The sequence below is a fragment of the Zootoca vivipara genome, chromosome 12 (genome assembly GCF_965207765.1).
Source record: "Zootoca vivipara chromosome 12, rZooViv2.hap1.1, whole genome shotgun sequence".
Lineage (NCBI taxonomy): Eukaryota > Metazoa > Chordata > Lepidosauria > Squamata > Lacertidae > Zootoca > Zootoca vivipara.
In genome coordinates this window covers 9434476-9453262 of record NC_142595.1, presented here as the reverse complement: position 1 = coordinate 9453262, position 18787 = coordinate 9434476, and the positions used below count along the sequence as shown (strand labels likewise).

The following is an 18787-nucleotide window of genomic DNA, read 5'->3' as shown; positions in this document are numbered from 1 at the left end:
GTTGCTCATCTCATCTCCTCTTCTCTCTGCCCCCTGCCCCCCAGTAGTCTATCCTTTTCCAAGTTTCTTTTCTTCTCTTTCGTTCTGAATGGGTACACCTGAGACTGGAAATCCTCAGCTTCTGTCTGCTTCGTATTTTAAGCCTGGGATAACCCAAATAAACATGCATTGGATTGCAATCTAGATCTAGAAGAAAGAGTTGCCTCACAGCTTTCAGAATTCAGCCATGCCTTGGACAGGGCTGTGTTCCATAGTCAATGTGTTGTAACTGTTGCAATGTTAGAGGCTGTAGATCTAGGGTTAGGCAGTAGGAAGGAACTTTTCATACAGCCTCCAGAATGTAGCCTTGTTTGACACTTGTTTTGGCGTTCTGGAGGTGAGCCTTGGGACTGTTCTGTTCCTCTTTTCAGGGACAGCCTCTTGACCTTTAAGTGCTGTTAGCTGTTAGGACAGCATAGAGAAAGAAGGCTCACTTTGGGATATTCTTGCATGGTACTGGCAATGAAGTATAGTGCATATTTATGCTAAGTCTGAGTTGGAAATCAAGGGTCCTTCAACACTACCGGGACTTATGTTGTATAAATAATCTCTCTTATTTGTGTCTTTCCCCCTCTTTTCATAACTTCTAAAAATGGATTTTTCCTGATTTAGAAATTATGTCGTACAATCAGAAATACCTCAATACTGTACAAACTTTCCTAATAAAACAATAGTGAAATAAAACACTTGTAAGGAAAAGAAGAAGCTAGTTTTCACCTGTATGCCATATATAGGTACCTGTGGTACTAACATTTCATGTGCATTCTGGAATGGCAGTAGATTGACCAGATTCCTCTTAAATAGATCTCTCAGGAAATATATTTGTTTTTAGCCCCTTAGTGAAGTGCATATACTTTGTCTTCATTAAGCCCTTGTTACTAGATGATGCAACTGAGTCTTGCTTTTTCGTGCTGTAGAATAACGCATTGCCTGGGCACAGAATTTTAAACTTTTCCACTGCAGAGTACATATAGCTCTGAGATTAGTTAGGTTTGTGGCAGAGAGACAGTGTTTGTATAATTCTGTAGGTCAGCTTGTGCTAGGTATGAAATAATCTTAGGAAGGGAGCTATCCCATGTAAACACGTGAATGTTCATGTTTTAGAAGACTCAGGCAGTTCTATCGTTTGCTGTAATGGATGAGCATTATAAATATATATTTGTCACAGATATTTATTAAGCACAGATTCATTCAGTGTCTGGTATTCTGTGGTATATCTGATAGAGCTAAACAGAACAGCATGCAGGATTCTTGGGTGCAGGTGAATTGCAATTAAGTTTTTAAAAAATGGTAATCCAGGATAGTTTGGTTTTTTAAAAAGAAGAAGAGTTGGCTTTATATTTCCAATACAAACACACGTCCAGAAAAGGATATTGCAAAATAAGATAAATCTACTTGTGTTTGCCTTGTGTGGTTCGAGAAAAGAGCAGCTGTGTCTTTAAAAAAAGATATCCAGTGAGTCACCCCTGCTCTGTTGGTAGATCCCTGGTTTGCCAGCAGTAAAGCTGCTTGAGGGGTATAATAGAACATTCCATTTCCTGTTCCCTTGCTGACACAGAGGAGTGTTCCTACTGGCAGTGATCTAATCATAGTGCAGTAAGAATCATGGCAGTTTGATAAAACATGGTGGAGACAGCGGCTGAAATGGAAGCGTATGTTTTAGAAGACATTCTTGAGGTAGGGCTGCTTTTTTTGCATATTGCAGGGTGCATTTGAAAGCCGATAATTTTAAAAGTCCCTTCCAGGCGATGCTGTGCTTTAAGGCAAGTCACAGAGTCCTTGTTACGTGTGTGATGTGCTAAGATTAACTTGCAGTGCAGCTAGATCAGTCGAGAATGGAACATTCAGTGTTTATAAATTGTGGATGTGGAATATGCAGTGGGGGGGGGAGAGGGAGGGAGAGGGGGAGGGAGGGAGAAAGAGGAGCCTGGGATTTCACATTACGCCTGCCTGCTTGTGACCTTTAGATTAACTCGTTAGAAGGTGGGGCTGCAAATCGGCAGATAATCATGTTAGATTCTGAGTCTGACATACTTAATTATTTGGAAGAAAACATATGCTTTTATATTTCAGTTTTGAGGGAGCAGAATTGTTTTTAATGGTAGTGTTGACATCGATTCAATCAAGAGAACTGCAACAGAAAATTAATTACCAAGTAAAATACATGGCCACATCTTGACTGCCGTTTTAAAGGTGCTGTTTAGCAGTGTCTTTACTTAGTAGGTGATGGCCTGTGCAGTGACTGCAGACTTGCAAGTTATTACTTAAATATGACAGCTTGGCCGGGTGGTCAGGCAGGTGTTTGTTTTTTTTTTAAAAAAATATGTCTATAGCATGCCGACTGATAGAATTCTCAGTTACAATAATGCTGAGCTGGGAGGAGAAGAGGCAGTGCAGGAGATAAAGGCCTACTGCGCATTATAAAGTGCTGCATGATCAATGAACATTTTCTGGAGTCTGTGTGTGTGTGAGAGAGAGAGAGGGGGGGAATTGAGCGAGTGTGTGTTTTGTGGTTGGGGATGACACTGCAGCAGCAGTTTTATGCCTCTGTGATCTGGAGAATGAAAGCTGCTTCTTGTTGTGTTTTTTTTTTTTACTATTCTGAATTTTTTACTCAATCTGAATCTGTAAAATAGTGCACCCCATGCCACAGTCATCAGATACCAATGGCTGAATGCCTTTCTGACTCAAGCAATACTTTTTAAAAGTTCACTTCTAAAGCATCTTCAGCGTGCTAGGGAATACTTTTTAGCAATGAAATTGTGGGAAATGAAAGTAAGAAAGAATTTTTGTATGCAGTTTTCTCTTTACAACTAAATGCCCTGTGCATGGCTAGCACTTCTCTTGTAGTTGTACATGCAACCTACAGTTTCCAAAACAGCAGTTGATTTTTCCATGTTTTTTAAAAAGTTTGTAAGCATCATAGCTGTGCATCTACTGTTGTGGTAGTTTGAAGCAACTATGTTATGAAACTTCTTCCCAGTTTACAATTAATTTAAAGATTTAGGTACCAAATATATGACCTCTTCAAAGCCCTTGCTCTTATCACTACATCTTGGGTTGGCATTATAATCTTTATTTTCTGATAATATTCCACAAGACTCTTGAAGCAGATTATGGTATTTAACCCACAACAATAACTGTGAGAATTAGAATCAAGCAGTAAAGTGAAACAACCAGAAAAATCCATAGCCAGATAATCAGTAAAGGCAGCCTGAAGTCTCCCTCCATGGGGAGGGAGAAGTGTATACAGGTGAAAAACATCAGTGACTGTCAGATGCCTTGTGGGAAAAGCATGGGTGACAGAGCAATTATAGCAAGAATTCATCCCTTGTAGTTCTCTCCTAGCTTAGTAACTGTTGGTTGACTTGCATTTATGAAGATTTTTATTTTTATTTTTAGTCAGCTTGCGTTTTTAAGCTTTTTTTTTTAACATTCCATAGGTTTAATTGTGTGTAATGAGCAGGAGGTACTTCCATTAATTGTGTTGCTCTGTTAATGTAAGTTAGATGAATGTAATTTTGGTCCTTCCTGGTTTTGGGTGTACACCAGAAGCAGGAAATCAGCCAGGGAGGAGGTTAGAGTATTAGACAAAGAGGTGTAAGATCTGTTAAAAGAGGATAGGGTGATTGCAGAAAAGCCGAATGAATTATTTGTGAAATCTCTTCACCGAGGAATATGTAAGGCGGGAATGCTGAAGAATTGAGTCAAACAGAGGTGATGAGATGAAGCTTTGGGGCTTATCAACAAATTAAAAGTTAACAGCTCACTGGATGGCATTCAGCAGAGGGTTCAGAAAGAACTAGAGTTTAAATTTGATGGTCTTCTAACAAAAAGTGGATTCCATGTAAGAGAATTTTAAAAATAGTTGTTATAACATTTTTAAAGGATCCAGGAAATTGCAGGTCAGCTTATTATTATTGTAAACTTCCCTGGAAGTTTTGAATTGAAAGGTAGAAACGGGTCATCTTTTAAACCTAGTACTGTAACTGGTTAAGTAACAGGAAGTGGAAAATAGTGATAGATTGTGAGTTTTCACAATAGATGGGAATAAGAAGTAGGGTCCTCCATGTATCTGTGCTGGAAGCTACGCTTTTGACTTGTTTGTAAATGATCTGGCATGATGGGCAAGCAGTGAGCCAGGATGACACCAAATTATGTCACAAGCAACCTGCAGAGGAGCTCCTAAATGATCTCCCCAAATCGGATGAAAACTGGCAAAGGAGGATCAGTATCAGTAAGTGTGAAGTAATGCGCACTGGGGCAAAAAAAATCCCAAACTTCACACACACAGTACACTGGTAGGGTATGAATTGGCAGCATTGAGCCAGGAAGGGCATCTTGGGGTCATGAGCTTACTGAAAACCTTAACCCAGCATGCAGCAGCCATGGAAAAAGGCAAATTTCATGCTGCAGATTATTGTGAAAGAAGTTGAAAATAAAACTGCTTGCATTTTAATGCCCTTTTAGAAATCTGTAGTGCAGCCACACTTAGAATACTGTGTACAATTCTGGTTGTTCACCACAAAAAAAGATATTGTCAAGTTGGAAAATGTGCTGAGAAGGACAACTGAAATGAGTTGGAACATATTTACTACGAGTTAACATTAAAGCATTTGGGACTTAGTTGGGGGGGGGAGGTAAGTTGGGCATGACAGAGGTTTCAGCACATGCTAGAAACATGGGCTAAGTATCCTGCTGGCTATTTTAGATACAGTATAGGAAAAAAGACTGCATTTTATATTGATTTTAGGTTATTTTATTTGTACACCAGCAATTTTTAAAATGTTGAGTGGTTTATACTTTTCTTAGAATAAATCAGATAATAAAACTACTATAAATGATGTGGAGAAGGTTGACAGAGAAGGCTTTTGTCTTAGTGGCATGGAGTGCCTTTCATCAGCTTTGGCTGGTGGCCCAGCTGCACCCCTATCTGGACAGGGGTAGCCTAACTTTTGTTGCTTATGCTCTGGTAACCTCTAGGTTAAATGACTGCAATGTGTTATATGTGGGGCTCAGTGCCGGATTTACGTATCAGCTAAACAAGCTATAGCTTAGGCCCCCACTCTCTTGGGGCCAACAAAAAAATCAAAAGGAAAAAAACCTGGATACTACTTCTTAATTGTATTTCAGTTTAACAATTACTTTGATAAAATACATATTTTGTTATGTGCAAATTGCTTTAGATACCTGTTAGGTCCATAAATTACCATATAGCATATATTCAACACAAAAAAGGGCAACAATTTGTTGTTGACAAAGGACAGCTGGACATATAAAGGGCCCCATTACCTTTAGTAGCTCATCAAACCTAAATCTGGCCCTGGTGGGGCTGCCTCTGAAGACTGTTTGGAAACTTCATCTGGTGCAGAATTCTGCAACCAGGATGCTCACCGGGGTAAGATGGTTTGAACATATTACATTGATCCTGGCCCAACTGCACTGGCTGCCAATTAGTTTCTGGGCCCAATTCAAAGGGCTGGTTTTGACCTATAAAGCCTTAAACAGCTCAGGATCACAATACCTCATGGACCACCACTCCCCATATGAACCAACTTGGCTGAGGCTCTTCTTCATATGCCTCCTCCATGAGAGGTCCAGAGGGTGGCAACATGAGAATGGGCCTTTTCTGCAGTGGCTCCTCGATTGTGGAAAGCTCTCCCAGGGACGCTCACCTGTCGCCTTGAGTTTACATCTTTAGGTGCCAGGCAAGATGGTTTCTTCAACTAGGACTTTGGCTGATTGACGTCCAATGGCCATTTAAATGTGTTTGTAGGAGGGAGGGTATTACGTGTTTGTTTTGTTCTTGTTCTTATTAGGTATTTTGTGTTTGTATTTTGTATTTTTATGCGGTGAACTGCCCTGAGATCTTTGGATGAAAGGCGGTGTACAAATTTTACTATCCACTCTGTGCTTTGCCTAAGGTTGAAGACAGACCCGCTGCATGCCATCTTATGACTGTGACCAGATACAGATTCTATGACTTCAAAGTTGGCCAGAAGCAGTTAATGATAGCCGCTGGATAAGATGGCTGTAAAAGGGGAATGGTTTATTGATGTAAGGTAAAATTGATCTATAGCTAGTAGCTATGGCTGCTGTAGGCAACCTACAGTTTCAGAAGAAGTATGCCTTCTTCTGAAAGGCAGTTGCTGGAGAGTTGCAGTTGCTGCAAAGGCAGTTGCTGCAAAGGCAGTTGCAGCAGTGGGAGAGGAGGCTACTTGTGGACTTAGCAGAGGCATGTGGTTGGCCAAAGTATTTGAAACGGGATACTGTTCTAGATGGACTTCTAGTCCGATCTGGCATGCTGAAGTGCTGATGTATTTTCTACCACTAGCTATATCTCCTTGTTTTGCAGTGGAGGTTGCTCCTGAGGGGTCTGTTTTGATTAAGACAAAACCTTTCTTGCTGCTTTGCCTTGCTGGAATGTGAAAGTTCTTTCTAGAGGGGAAGCACATAACTGAGCACACTAAACCTTGTAGTCAAAACAAGCCGTTCTGCCCTAATGTTAGAAATGCAAGAAGGAAGTATGAGGGAGTTGGTTATTTTATTTGGGGATTATTGATGCCCACAGAAATTTGTCCTAATATGCAAACAAAGCAGACAGTTGTACAAAGGGTCTTTCTATAAGGCAAGCTGCATTCCTAACACTTAATAAAAAAATTATTATCTTGGGGGCATCCCCCTTTGATATGGAGTTTGGTATTTTGGATTTTTCAGCTGGCTTCTGAAGTACAGTCAAGTAAACAAGCATGTGAATACTTAATTTTTCATTCATATTAATTGCATTTGAATTCTCATGAAATGTAATAACAAAAGCACCAATCTAGCCTTGCAAGTGTCTACAACATTACTAGGCCTACATCGCCTTTTTTTACCAGACAAATTGCCTCATAATTTTATTTTATTTTTGATACACTGATCATGTCTTTTAAGACAAAAAACCAATTATTGCTTGCCATAAGTGACTCTTATAGGCTTGGTGTTTTTCTCTTAATGTACAGACCATTGTGTTAGTTAGAGAGAACAATGCTCTTAGTGGGTTGACTTCTAGAGCTAAAATGTTAAGTATACAGTTCTTCATTGTCACATCTCTGTATATTATAGAAGTGGTTTTGAGATAAGGGTTGTATCCAGAGCCAGTCGTCCTCAGGGTAGACCCATTGCAGTTGATGGCATGGCTAAGTCAGTTTCACTAATTTCAGTGAATTAATTCAGTCTGATTGGATAAAACCACAATAGGTTATGAAAAATGGCTTCCTTGGGTGGGTGCGTCAGCAGAAAAAGACATGTTTTAATGATAGTCAGGTACACTCTTCAAATTAGTTAAAACAGGTTTTGTTGTACTACTAAGCGAAAAACATTTTAGAGGCAGTTTAAAGGTAAAGGGACCCCTGACCGTTAAGTCCAGTCGCAGACGACTCTGGGGTTGTGGCGCTCATCTCGCTCTATAGACCAAGGGAGCCGGTGTTTGTCTGCAGACAGCTTCCGGGTCATGTGGCCAGCATGACAAAGCCGCTTCTGGTGAATCAGAGCAGCGCATGGAAACGCTGTTTACCTTCCCGCCAGAGTGGTACCTATTTATCTATTTGCACTTTGACATGCTTTCGGACTGCTAGGTGGGCTGGAGCTGGGACCGAACAACGGGAGCTCACCCGGTTGCAGGGATTCAAACCGCCGACCTTCTGATCAGCAAGCCCTAGGCTCTGTGGTTTAGACCACAGTGCCACCCACGTCTGCCTAATATTAAGTATATACATTTTGTACTACTCGACTAGGATACAATCAGTGTGGGCTAATATAAAATTATTCTATCCTTTGTCTAGGTGAATCTAAATGAAATAAAATGACTGTACTTAATTCTGAGGGTGCATTCTTGGACACTGAGCCCCTAGTGGCATTGCCCTAGGTTCTTTTTGTGATGCTAAATCCATGCTTCGCAATTCATGCTGTGAATCTTGTGCATATTTGTTCAGAAGTAAAGTCCAACGCTGTTCAGTGGGTCTTTCTGCCAGGTAAATGTGCATACTGCAGATAACTCAGTCTGATGAATTTTGTAAATTCAGGCTTTATCTACGTTGATAAATGTGATAAACACATGAAAAGCCTTATATACTTTTATTATTTGATTCATTTCACAGCTTTTGAGAGGTTTCTCTCCCTCCCCCAACTATTTATTTTATATAAGCTTGCATATTAAACACATAAATTGTTTTCAGGTTCAAAATCCAAACTGCTGGGCATGTGTGGGTTTTGGTATTTAGATGCCTGTTTTAATTTCCTGACCAAGAAATGTTATTGCTAAAATGACATAGCTGTCAGTTTCTCAGTGGCATACCTGAATGACTAATATTTTTTGTTGGACAAGATTTCGTAGACGAGAGTCTATCATATGCAGCCTTTCCAAGATGGATTGTTGAAACTCTCTGGCCATGTGGTTTGGAAAAGCTGTACTCTGGATTTTATAATGAAACTATTTTTAGCGTATGGGATTATTCATTTAGCGTGCTGATAATGGTGAAGATAGATCATGATTGGATTTCTCCTTTGCCAACTTGCATGACACATGATATGTATGGTACAGTCATACTTTCACAAGCAGATGCCACTTTACTCTAAATGCCGGCTGAGAAAATCCATAATTTGGTAAGCTGTTGAACAAGTTTTACATGAATTATTGGTTTGATAATATTGTCCTTAAAATAAAAAAGTTATTTTAAAGCCGTGAGTTGAAAGCTGTTTAAAAATTGCTTAAAAGGATTTGTGGCAAGTGATTTTTTTTTGGGGGGGGGGAGAGAAGTCTCCTGATTCATAGAACACTTCTTAAATTCCAACTGTTCCTGAGTAAAAGCTTGGACTTTTCGCCATGTCATTCTAAAACTGCAATTCATATTTTATTCAGAAGTAAGCACTATTAAGCTCACTAGTGCTTACTTCCAAGTAAACATGGATAGGATCTGTAATATATGTTGAACATTTGGTTAACAATATCTCTTCTTTAGCCAGCTGAAATACATTTATGTTTGAAAGCTAAACAATTTTGCAAATAAGTTATATTACTTTGAATGAATTTTCTTCTAAAATCTTAAATTACAAACCCGATCTAGGAGCCTAAACAAGGTAGGGGGAGAAGTATAGGAGTTTATTTTTTATTTGTTGGTATTTAGTACCTCACAGATCATACCAGGAATCTGAAGTATTAGAACTGAAGATGTTTTTCTTAGTGATTTGCAGACCAAAAGTTGTTGTTGTTTAGTCATGCCCAACTCTTCGTGACCCCATGGACCAGAGCACGCCAGGCACGCCTGTCTTCCACTGCCTCCTGCAGTTTGGTCAAACTCACGTTCGTAGCTTTGAGAATACTGTCCAACCATCTCATCCTCTGTTGTCCCCTTCTCCTTGTGCCCTCCATCTTTCCCCACATCAGGATCTTTTCAAGGGAGTCTTCTCTTCTCATGAGGTGGCCAAAGTATTGGAGCCTCAGCTTCAGGATCTGTCTTTCCAGTGAGCACTCAGGGCTGATTTCCTTCAGAATGGATAGGTTTGATCTTCTTGCAGTCCATGGGACTCAAGACTCTCCTTCACCACCATAATTCAAAAGCATCAATTCTTCAGCGATCAGCCTTCTTTATGGTCCAGCTCTCATTTCCATACATCACTACTGGGAAAACCATAGCTTTAACTATACGGACCTTTGTCGGCAAGGTGATGTATCTGCTTTTTAAGATGCTGTCTAGGTTTGTCATTGCTTTTCTCCCAAGAAGCAGGCGTCTTTTAATTTTGTGACTGCAGTCACCATTTGCAGTGATCATGGAACCCAAGAAAGTAAAATCTACCACTGCCTCCATCGACACCAAAAGAGAAAACTGAATTCTACTCCATCCCCCAGCACTAACTTTTAAGGTGGAATCCCTGTTTCTTCCAATTGATTAGTACAGATAAAATAATTGAACAAATGTTCTCATGTACCTTGTGAATTTGAGCTAATCAGCACAAACAATAGTAAACTTTAAAGCTTGCCTGTGTCTTATCCTTATCTCCTCATTTCACTCAAGTCAGAGAAGAGGGGAGGATCACTTTTCAGCAGTGAGGAATGGTCACTGTTGTGATTGCAACCATGGCATTTGTGGAATCCTTACTGGAATGTAACTTTGGCTTTAAAAGTATTGCTCAAGTAATGGCTGGTCCACTTGGTATTGCCTCGTATTGTTAATGCCAATTCTATTTTTAAAAACCAACATTTATCAGACCATTAATCTAACTGTAACAATACCACTATAAAGCACCCCCCCCATTTATAAAACAGTATTTTGGAAGTCTATGCAAGTAACTCACTCATTAACAATGGTGAGGAAATCCTTGTGATCTAGGCCAATCATCTAAAGTTGTCTTAGGGCTGGGACCTTCCTCCAACCCCAGTCTTCTAAATGGGCTTCATTCTTCTTCACCTTCTTTTAGGATGTATCTTTCTGATGACTGTTCCCTGGTGTGACTCACCTTACAAGGCCCAGTGGTTTAGACCAGTGGTTCCCAACAGGTGGTCCGCGGACCCCCAGGTGTCCGCGAGCTATGCCAGAGGGGTCCGCAAGATGCTATTAGAATAAAAAATATATTAAATATATTTTTTATGATAACAGATTTTTTGTTTTGGCCGCTTCCTGCATGAGCAGAGTCTAGCGCGAAACTAGAATTAGATGAGGCAGTAGTTCTGCTGTATGCCGTTAGGTGGCGCTTTACAAACACTACTGTTTTGCAAAGAGGCAGCGCGTGCATTCTACTAACGCTCACCTCCCTAAGATGCTTTGCGCGCGTCGGCTTCATTTGTGCGCTACTGCGCAGGTACCCTGTCTTCTCCATTCCCCTCCCTCCTCCCTGGACTCTTATAAAAAGACTCTTAATTTGGCTCTCACTTTTTAATTTTAGGATTAGGAATTAATGGGGGTCCTTGTCACAATAGCGGCTCAATGAGGGGTCCTCGAGAAAAAAAAATTGGGAACCCCCTGGTTTAGACATATGGAAACAAATTACCTTTAGGCCCCAGAAGGATGCTAGGTACATGATACAAAATTAGAACATATTTGCCTGCACACCTTTTTTAAGTATAAAATTTGCATTAGGTGTTACCAGGGATTTGGGACAGTTCGGAAGACCCTTGCTAATTAGAAGGGGTCCTCCTTAAGTCCCTGCTGTCATCTTCTAATGAGGACATGTGGTGCCATCTGAGTTGGACAAAACTATACAGTTCAGGGCTTACTATTGTGTTAGTGAGAGCTATTATTCCAGCCACATTTATTTATACAATATATAAAGAACTCTTTGTTTTCTCAACTGTCATTTTGGATTTTGCCATGAGAATCAAATTTGTGTAGCATGATTTGGGGGAGTTACGGGGTTAGTACCGGTAAGTTGCATGCTGCATTCAACCACCCCACACCGGCTTTTTACAGCAGCCTATGGGTTTTAGTTAACAGTCCCAGTAATACGGTACTTATTTGCTGCCCTCACAGTTGCAGAAAATTGAGCGTTAAGGCAAAAATTTCGATGCAGTTTTTAGTGCTAAAGCAGTTGTTAACTGCACACTTCGTCGTATTAAGATTTACTTGAATTATCTGTTTATGCGGAATCTGTCAGAATCTGACAACAATCAAAGGTTCCTGAGAATTCCAGCTAGCTATTTATATTTTCAGCTTTAGATAGATGTAAGAATGTTGGTGACTTTTGAAAAAAGAATGGGAGCTTTTCTGCATAGGGATAGTTTGTATGACTAGGTGGTCCCGTCCCCAGTCACATTTTTTCACTTACATTCATTTCACTGATCGTTGCCAAAAGAAAAGTGAGGTGCATATTTTACAAAAGCAGCAGTAGTGAATAAAGCATGACATTTGTATGCATTATGAGAGATAAGTTGTTTTGCATTAGATAGTAATTGTTTAAAAATTTAGTACAGTACCAAATTGTAAAATCTTAAGACATATATACATAATGTGATATTTGCAGAATGTTGCTTAATGAACATATATTTGGGTTCAAAATGTGTGCTGGTGCAGAATTTGATTTGTGTTTACTTGGGTCACAAAAGATCCTTTATTGAAGGAAATAAACTTGTATAGATTAGGGATGATTTTACTATACTTTGGTCATTAAATTTTTTTCTTACCCATACTGTACTTCATCATAAGGTCCCAGTTACAACCGTATAATCCAGTAACAATGAAGTTCAACAAAACAATTTTAAACAAGTCAAAGAATGCACAGATAGAGGTAGCCCTACAGAAATCCCATACATTTTACCTGTCAAAGGCCCAGATAAATAAATTGTGCCCAAGAAGGACCTAATTTGGCATGCAAAGTTATTTACATGAAACCACACTCAGGTGTCTCACACCTCATGCCGTGCGTGTGGGGGGGGCACATTAAAAGGTAAAGCCTGCCTGCCTGCCAAGGAATGGTGTTTATTTGCAAGCAACTTGAAATCACACCACCCCAGCAAAGAAAATGGGCTTTGCAGCAGGCAGCTGTTTCCTTTGCCTGCATGGTTTGAAATCAAACTGGGGGCAAAGGAACATTTTGTTTGCAATTCAGGCTGGTTCGCAAAGGAAAACACTTGAACTGATGCCATGGTGATGTTAGGTCATGGAGACCTGCCACTCTCTCAATGTGACTCTTGGAAGTTTGGCGAGGTCAGGATCTGGTCCACTGGCTGCATCCAGTTCCCTATTCCTGTCCTAAACAGATGATTCTGCACTATGGATTCGGAGGCAGGCTTTGTTCAGCAGGGATGACTCTGAGGGCTGAATACAAGGCTCTTCCACGTGACTGCCTTTTTTTTTTAAAGCAACAAGGTCAAAAGCAACCCCATACAATACCGTATGTCCAGAGTGCTCACTTAGAAGCACAGAAAGGGTGGGCAAGCAGTCTTGGTCATCCCACGTAGCAACCAGGGCTACCTTCTAGAATCTGCACAAGAGGCTATTTCCTTTCTAGTCTTAATTGGGCGTTGCCCTAAAGGGTGGAGGTGGTAAGGGAAAGCTTTTAGGAAATGACACATGGAGCTGCAGATGAGATAGCTGCTATATATTGCCCTGCCGCATATCCCACCATTCTTAATTTAAAGCTGTATTTGTTTGCACAGTAGTGTCAGCATAAGACTGTTTTAGTCAACTTTAGCCTCGTGGAGAGGGATAGCTGCCTCCAGGGGCATGAAAGAATGAAGAACAAGCCTCCTTGCAGCTTTTGAAGCACTCGCCAATCCCATGTTAAGAGGGCAGTACTGAGAGAGTCTAAACCACAGAGCCTAGGGCTTGCCGATCAGAAGGTTGGTGGTTTGAATCCCTGCAACGGGGTGAGCTCCTGTTGCTCGGTCCCTGCTCCTGCCCACCTAGCAGTTCGAAAGCATGTCAAAGTACAAGTAGATAAATAGGTACCACTTTGGCAGGAAGGTAAACGGCGTTTCTGTGCACTGCTCTGGTTTGCCAGAAGCGGCTTAGTCATGCTGGCCACATGACCCGGAAGCTGTACACCGGCTCCCTCAGCCAGTAAAGCTAGATGAGCGCCGCAAACCCAGATTCGTTCGCGACTAGATCTGGGTCCCTTTACCTTTACTTTAGAGAAGGTATGCATTCTTCCTTCTCCTAAGAGATAGCAGCCAGGCTATAAGAGAGGTTATAGCCCTGTCCAGTTTAAAAGAGGTATAGTTATAAAGCAGGCATCTCCAAACTTCAGCCCTCCAGATGTTTTGGACTACAATCCCCATCATCCCTGACCACTGCTCCTGTTAGCTAGGGATCATGGGAGTTGTAAGCCAAAACATCTGGAGGGCCGCAGGTTGGGGGTGCCTGTTATAAAGGCTTCATGTGAGACCTCATTGTTGTTGCTATTCCAGACTTTGGGTTAAGCGCACCACTGTTGTATGGGGATTGCCAAAGGAGAGTCCACAGAGCACAAGCTGGGCTGCTGCCCCATTCACAGTTGCTTGCAGCCTGATCCACCTTGTATTTCAACTTTTTATATTTGCACTGTTAAGAGGACGCTACTATTAAGCACCTTATATCTCCTGTTGTGCAGTGTGAAGTGATTTGGCCTGTTATGTGATTTCTCCACGCAGTGAGGAAGTAGGTCTAACTAAGCTAGTACATACAGTGCCATTGAAACATGGTTTTTATTTATGTCCATGTTTCGTAGCTGCACAGATAAAAAAACACTTTAGGCATCCCTGCCATCTCTTTTTTCTGGTGCTTCTTTTATGAAGAAATCACGATCCTTTTTATTTTATTTTAAACAGCTTACCAAGAAAGTGACCTTGATCTTTGAGGCTGTCATCCTTCCTGCACAGGAAGCCTTTATTTGGCAATGAGATTCTGTACTAATGCACAAAGGCAGCAGAGTGACACTACTTGATGTGGTAACTGAGCATTCAGCTTGGAACAGACCTTGAAATCTCCCAGGTGATGTTTTCTAAGCCTAGGTAACTAGGTCTCTAACAGGATCTGGACGTTAGACCTTATCTCACCATTACCTGCCACATCTGAAATACAGTGGTGCCTCGCTAGACGAAATTAATTCGTTCCAGGACTCAATTCGTCCTACGAAAATTTCGTGTAGCGAGGCACCGTTTCCCACAGGAACGCATTAAAAGTCAATTAATGCGTTCCTATGGGCTCTGGGGGCTTGGCGGCGGCAGCGGCACTTGCTCTCTTGGCTTGGGGAAGGCAGGCAGGCGCTTGTTCTCTTGCCTGCCTGCCTCCCCTGAGCTAAGAGAGGTGTGTGCCACCGCCTCCCCCGACAGAGCCGGCATTTGACAGGGCTTCCAAACCCCCGTCAGATGCGGGCTCTGTTGGGGGGGGGGGAGAGAGAGAGGAACGAAGGAAGACAAAGCAGCCCTTTCCCTTCCTTCCTTCCTTCCTTCCTTCCTTCCTTCCTTCCTTCCTTCCTTCCTTCCTTCCTTCCTTCCTTCCTCTCCCCCTGCCGCCGACAGCTCCCCTCCCCCCCCCCGCATGACACAGCGTGGATCGGAGGAGAAGCCTCCTCTGATCTGCGCTGTGTCGGGCGGGGTGAGAGGAAAGCGGGGCTTTCGGCAGCCGGCGAAAAGTCCCCGCACCGGCCAGCTTCTGCTCTGGGTGATGGGGCCGAAGCGTGCCAATGCGGGGGTGTTTTGCTGGCTGCCTCTCCCCCCCCCATCCCGCCTGTCACACAGAGGGGATCGTCGGGGGCTTCTCAAGCCCCCGACGATCCCCTCTGTGTGACGGGCGGGGTGGGGTGGGGGAAGCGGACGATCTTTCTTCCACCTCCCCCCACCCCGCCTGTCACACAGAGGAGATCGTCGGGGCTTCTCAAGCCCCCGACGATCCCCTCTGCGTGACGGGCGGGGTGGGGGGGGGAAGCGGACGATCTTTCTTCCACCTCCCCCCACCCCGCCTGTCACACAGAGGGGATCGTCGGGGCTTCTCAAGCCCCCGACGATCCCCTCTGTGTGACGGGCGGGGTGGGGGGGAAGCGGACGATCTTTCTTCCACCTCCCCCCATCCCGCCTGTCACACAGAGGGGATCGTCGGGGCTTCTCAAGCCCCCGACGATCCCCTCTGTGTGACGGGCGGGGTGGGAAGCTGACGATCTTTCTTCCACCTGCCCCCATCCCGCCTGTCACACGGGATCGTCGGGGCTTGAGAAGCCCCGACGATGCCCTCTGTGTGACAGGCGGGATGGGGGGGAAAGTGGACGATCTTTCTTCCACCTCCCCCCACCCCCGCCTGTCACACAGAGGGGATCGTGGGGGCTTGAGAAGCCCCGACGATGCCCTCTGTGTGACAGGCGGGATGGGGGGAGGTGGAAGAAAGATCTTCCGCTTCCCCACCCCACCCCGCCTGTCACACAGAGGGGATCGTCGGGGGCTTGAGAAACCCCTACGATCCCCCGCTGTGTCGGGCGGGATGTGGGGGAAACGCAGGAAATATCCTGCACTTCCCCCACATCCCCCCTGTCACACAGTGGGGATCCCTCGCTGCTGACTGGCTTGGCGGCGGTGGGAAGGGGAAGAATTCCTTCCCTTCTTCCCGCTGCCGCCAAGCCAGTCCCTAAGCCGAAGTGCGGCACGGGATGGGGCTTTTCGCCGTTTGCCTCCCCCTTGGCTCGGGGAAGGCAAACGGCAAAAAGCCCACGTCGCGCCGCACTTCGGCTCGGGGACTGGCTTGGCCGCAGTGGGAAGAAGGGGAGGAATTCCTCCCCTTCTTCCCACCCCTGCCAAGCCAAAGCTGGCTTCCCTCTGCAGCAGCCGCCGCTTTGTACCGGGCGGCGGCGGGAGACGCGGTTCCTCTGCTTCTCCCGCTGCCGCCTGGCACAAAGCCGGTTTCGCTTCCCTCGGCAGCCGCCGCTTGGCTTCAGACGGCGGCTGCCGAGGGAAGCAGCTGTATGCCAGGTTGCTGCGGGAGAAGCAGAGGAACCGCTTCTCCTGCCGCTGCCCGGCACAAAGCCGACATCGGACGGGGCTTCAGAAAGGCGCAGCGCTTCTCCGAAGCCCCGTCCTATGCTCACGGGTGTCCATGGCGTTGCGGTGGGCGGAGAAGTGGGGGATCGGATCCGTTCCTCCACTTCTCCCCCCCTTTCTTCCCGCGCTACAGCTCTTTATGTTCCGCTGGTCTCTGCCGGTTGCCCCTCACTGGCAGAGACCAACGGAACACAAAGGGGAACCAGCTGCAGCACAGGAAGAAGGCAAAGGGGAGATCAGCTGAGAGGCGCTGACAGCTGTCAGCGCCTCTCAGCTGATCTCCCCTTTGCCTTCTTCCCTTGCTACAGCTGGTTCCCCTTTTGCTAGACGAATGCCCCTTTCGCTAGGTTTTGCGATTGGAGGTTTTTATGGCCACACTTCGCAAGACGAAGCTGCAGCCATAAAAAAACCTCATCGTCTTGCGAGGCAACCTCCGATCGCAAAACCTATTCCTATAGCGGAAAATTTGTCTTACAGGGCATTCGTCTATCGAGGCACCACTGTACATTCCACTTGTACATGGAATAGCGAAGTTAAACTTGATAGTCTGGTTAATGGTGTCTGATGGTGTCTGCTGTATTTATTTGTTTAGGGAACTTGGTTCTTTTTGGTGGATTGTGAGGCACACCTGCCAGGATTCTTCTCTCAACCCATGTCCCAAAACTGCAAAACTCTACCTGCTATTCCAGTGCACCTTCAATACTAGTGAATGCATTATGACATGAGCTTTCGTGTACAGGAGTATTCATCTGCATCAAATATGACTTTCTATGAGCAGTAAGGGTGATGTGGAAGGAGCACTTAAACCCAAGACTTGAGACCTCTGTCTCTCTTTCCTGCAGTGTAGGAGGGGTTCCATGGATGGGTTGTCTCTTCCCAATTGCTGCCCTAGGAGGGAAGATGCAAATGAGCAGGGCTCACCTGAGGGGGACAGACAACCTCTCCCTAGTTCACTTTTTGCCCACCTCAACCCTCGGCTGTGTTTGGCTTGGCTAGCTGTCAGCTTCGGCCCTGTATACCTGAAGAAGTGCAGAGTTCTAAGCAGTGTAGGGTTTCAGCATGCTTGGAAATGGTCTAGAAACCTTTCAAAATTGACTAGGTGAGTTCCTGCCAACCAGATTCAGTATTTTGAACAATCTGCAGCTTATTAAGTCTTCAAAGGCTGACCCCCACAGCACACATTGCAGCAGTAAATCCTAGATGTTGCCAGAGCCTACAGCATCTTTGAAGGAGAGGCCACAGCTGGCGCACTGGCCATAAACTGCTGAAAGGCACTCCTTGCCAAGGTGACTACTTGGTCCTCTGGTGATGCAACTTGATCTTGGAGTTCTGCCAGGCAGTGATCTGGATTATTTTATAGGGAGTGCAGTTTCATCTGGGACAGGTTGAGCACCATCTCCCCGGATGGACAGATCAGCTACCCACAGAATCTCACATCTTCTCAAGTTTGAGTTTCAGTTTATTGGCCCTCATTGAGCCCATTACTGAGTCCAGGTAGTTACTCAGCATTTTGACTGCCTTACCTGACTCCTGAAAGAGAGCTGAGTACACTTCACTCCAAATCCCTGAACAATCTCTCCCAGCAGTTTCATGTAGATGTCGCATACTAGGGGTAATATCTAATGCCTTCCTTCACTTGGATAAGGATTTATGCTTCCACAACAGAACTTTGCCCCTACCCTCTCCAGATGTACCCTATAGCCTCACAAAATCTGCTCCGGAAAACCCCTAGGACAGATTTTAGTGGGCGTGCAGGGGGAGTTCTGCTGCACAAGGGGAAATCCTGGCGCTGATGGAACGTAACTGGCGCTGAAAGAAACATAACCAATGTTTATTAACCTATAAAATCAGTGATTTCTACTTGAATGGTAATACGTCCGTTTTATACAGAAGTGAATATTTTAAGTAGAGTATTCGCAGGCTGAGATTATTTTACTGATTTTATTCATTTATGAACCACATCCAGTAAACAAAACAACAACAACAACAACCAAATAACCTTATGGACGTATGTAACTACAGCTGCCCAAATTCTAATTGCACAAAAATGAAGAACAGATACAGTACAATCGAGAGAAGAATGGCATCTCAAAATATTAGAATATATAGAACCAGCCAGTATGATAAATAGATTAAGAAATAAAGATGATAAGAGACTGAAAGAGGATTGGATATTATATTTGGATTATATGGAAAAATATTACAACAAGAAAATAATCATATCAGGTTGAAAAAATACTTAGCAGTAGATGTTACAATGTGAGATTATGC

The 18787-nt window shown here is 43.9% G+C and overlaps 1 protein-coding gene across 7 annotated transcripts in view; it reads left to right on the top strand.

Moving 5' to 3' along the window:
- Positions 1-18787, top strand: part of ANKRD17 (ankyrin repeat domain 17) — a 97065-nt gene that overhangs the window by 17845 nt on the left and 60433 nt on the right. For 2 of the 7 annotated variants that reach the window (XM_088655845.1, XM_035102042.3), the window contains exon 1: positions 1549-1716. The exons of 4 other annotated variants lie outside the window; for them this stretch is intronic. In XM_088655845.1, the coding sequence (XP_088511971.1) occupies positions 1663-1716 (54 nt within the window). In that variant the 5' untranslated portion in view covers positions 1549-1662. Of the gene's footprint in view, positions 1-1548; positions 1717-18787 lie in introns of those variants that run through there. One more of the 7 variants, XM_088655846.1, reaches the window with a different exon arrangement.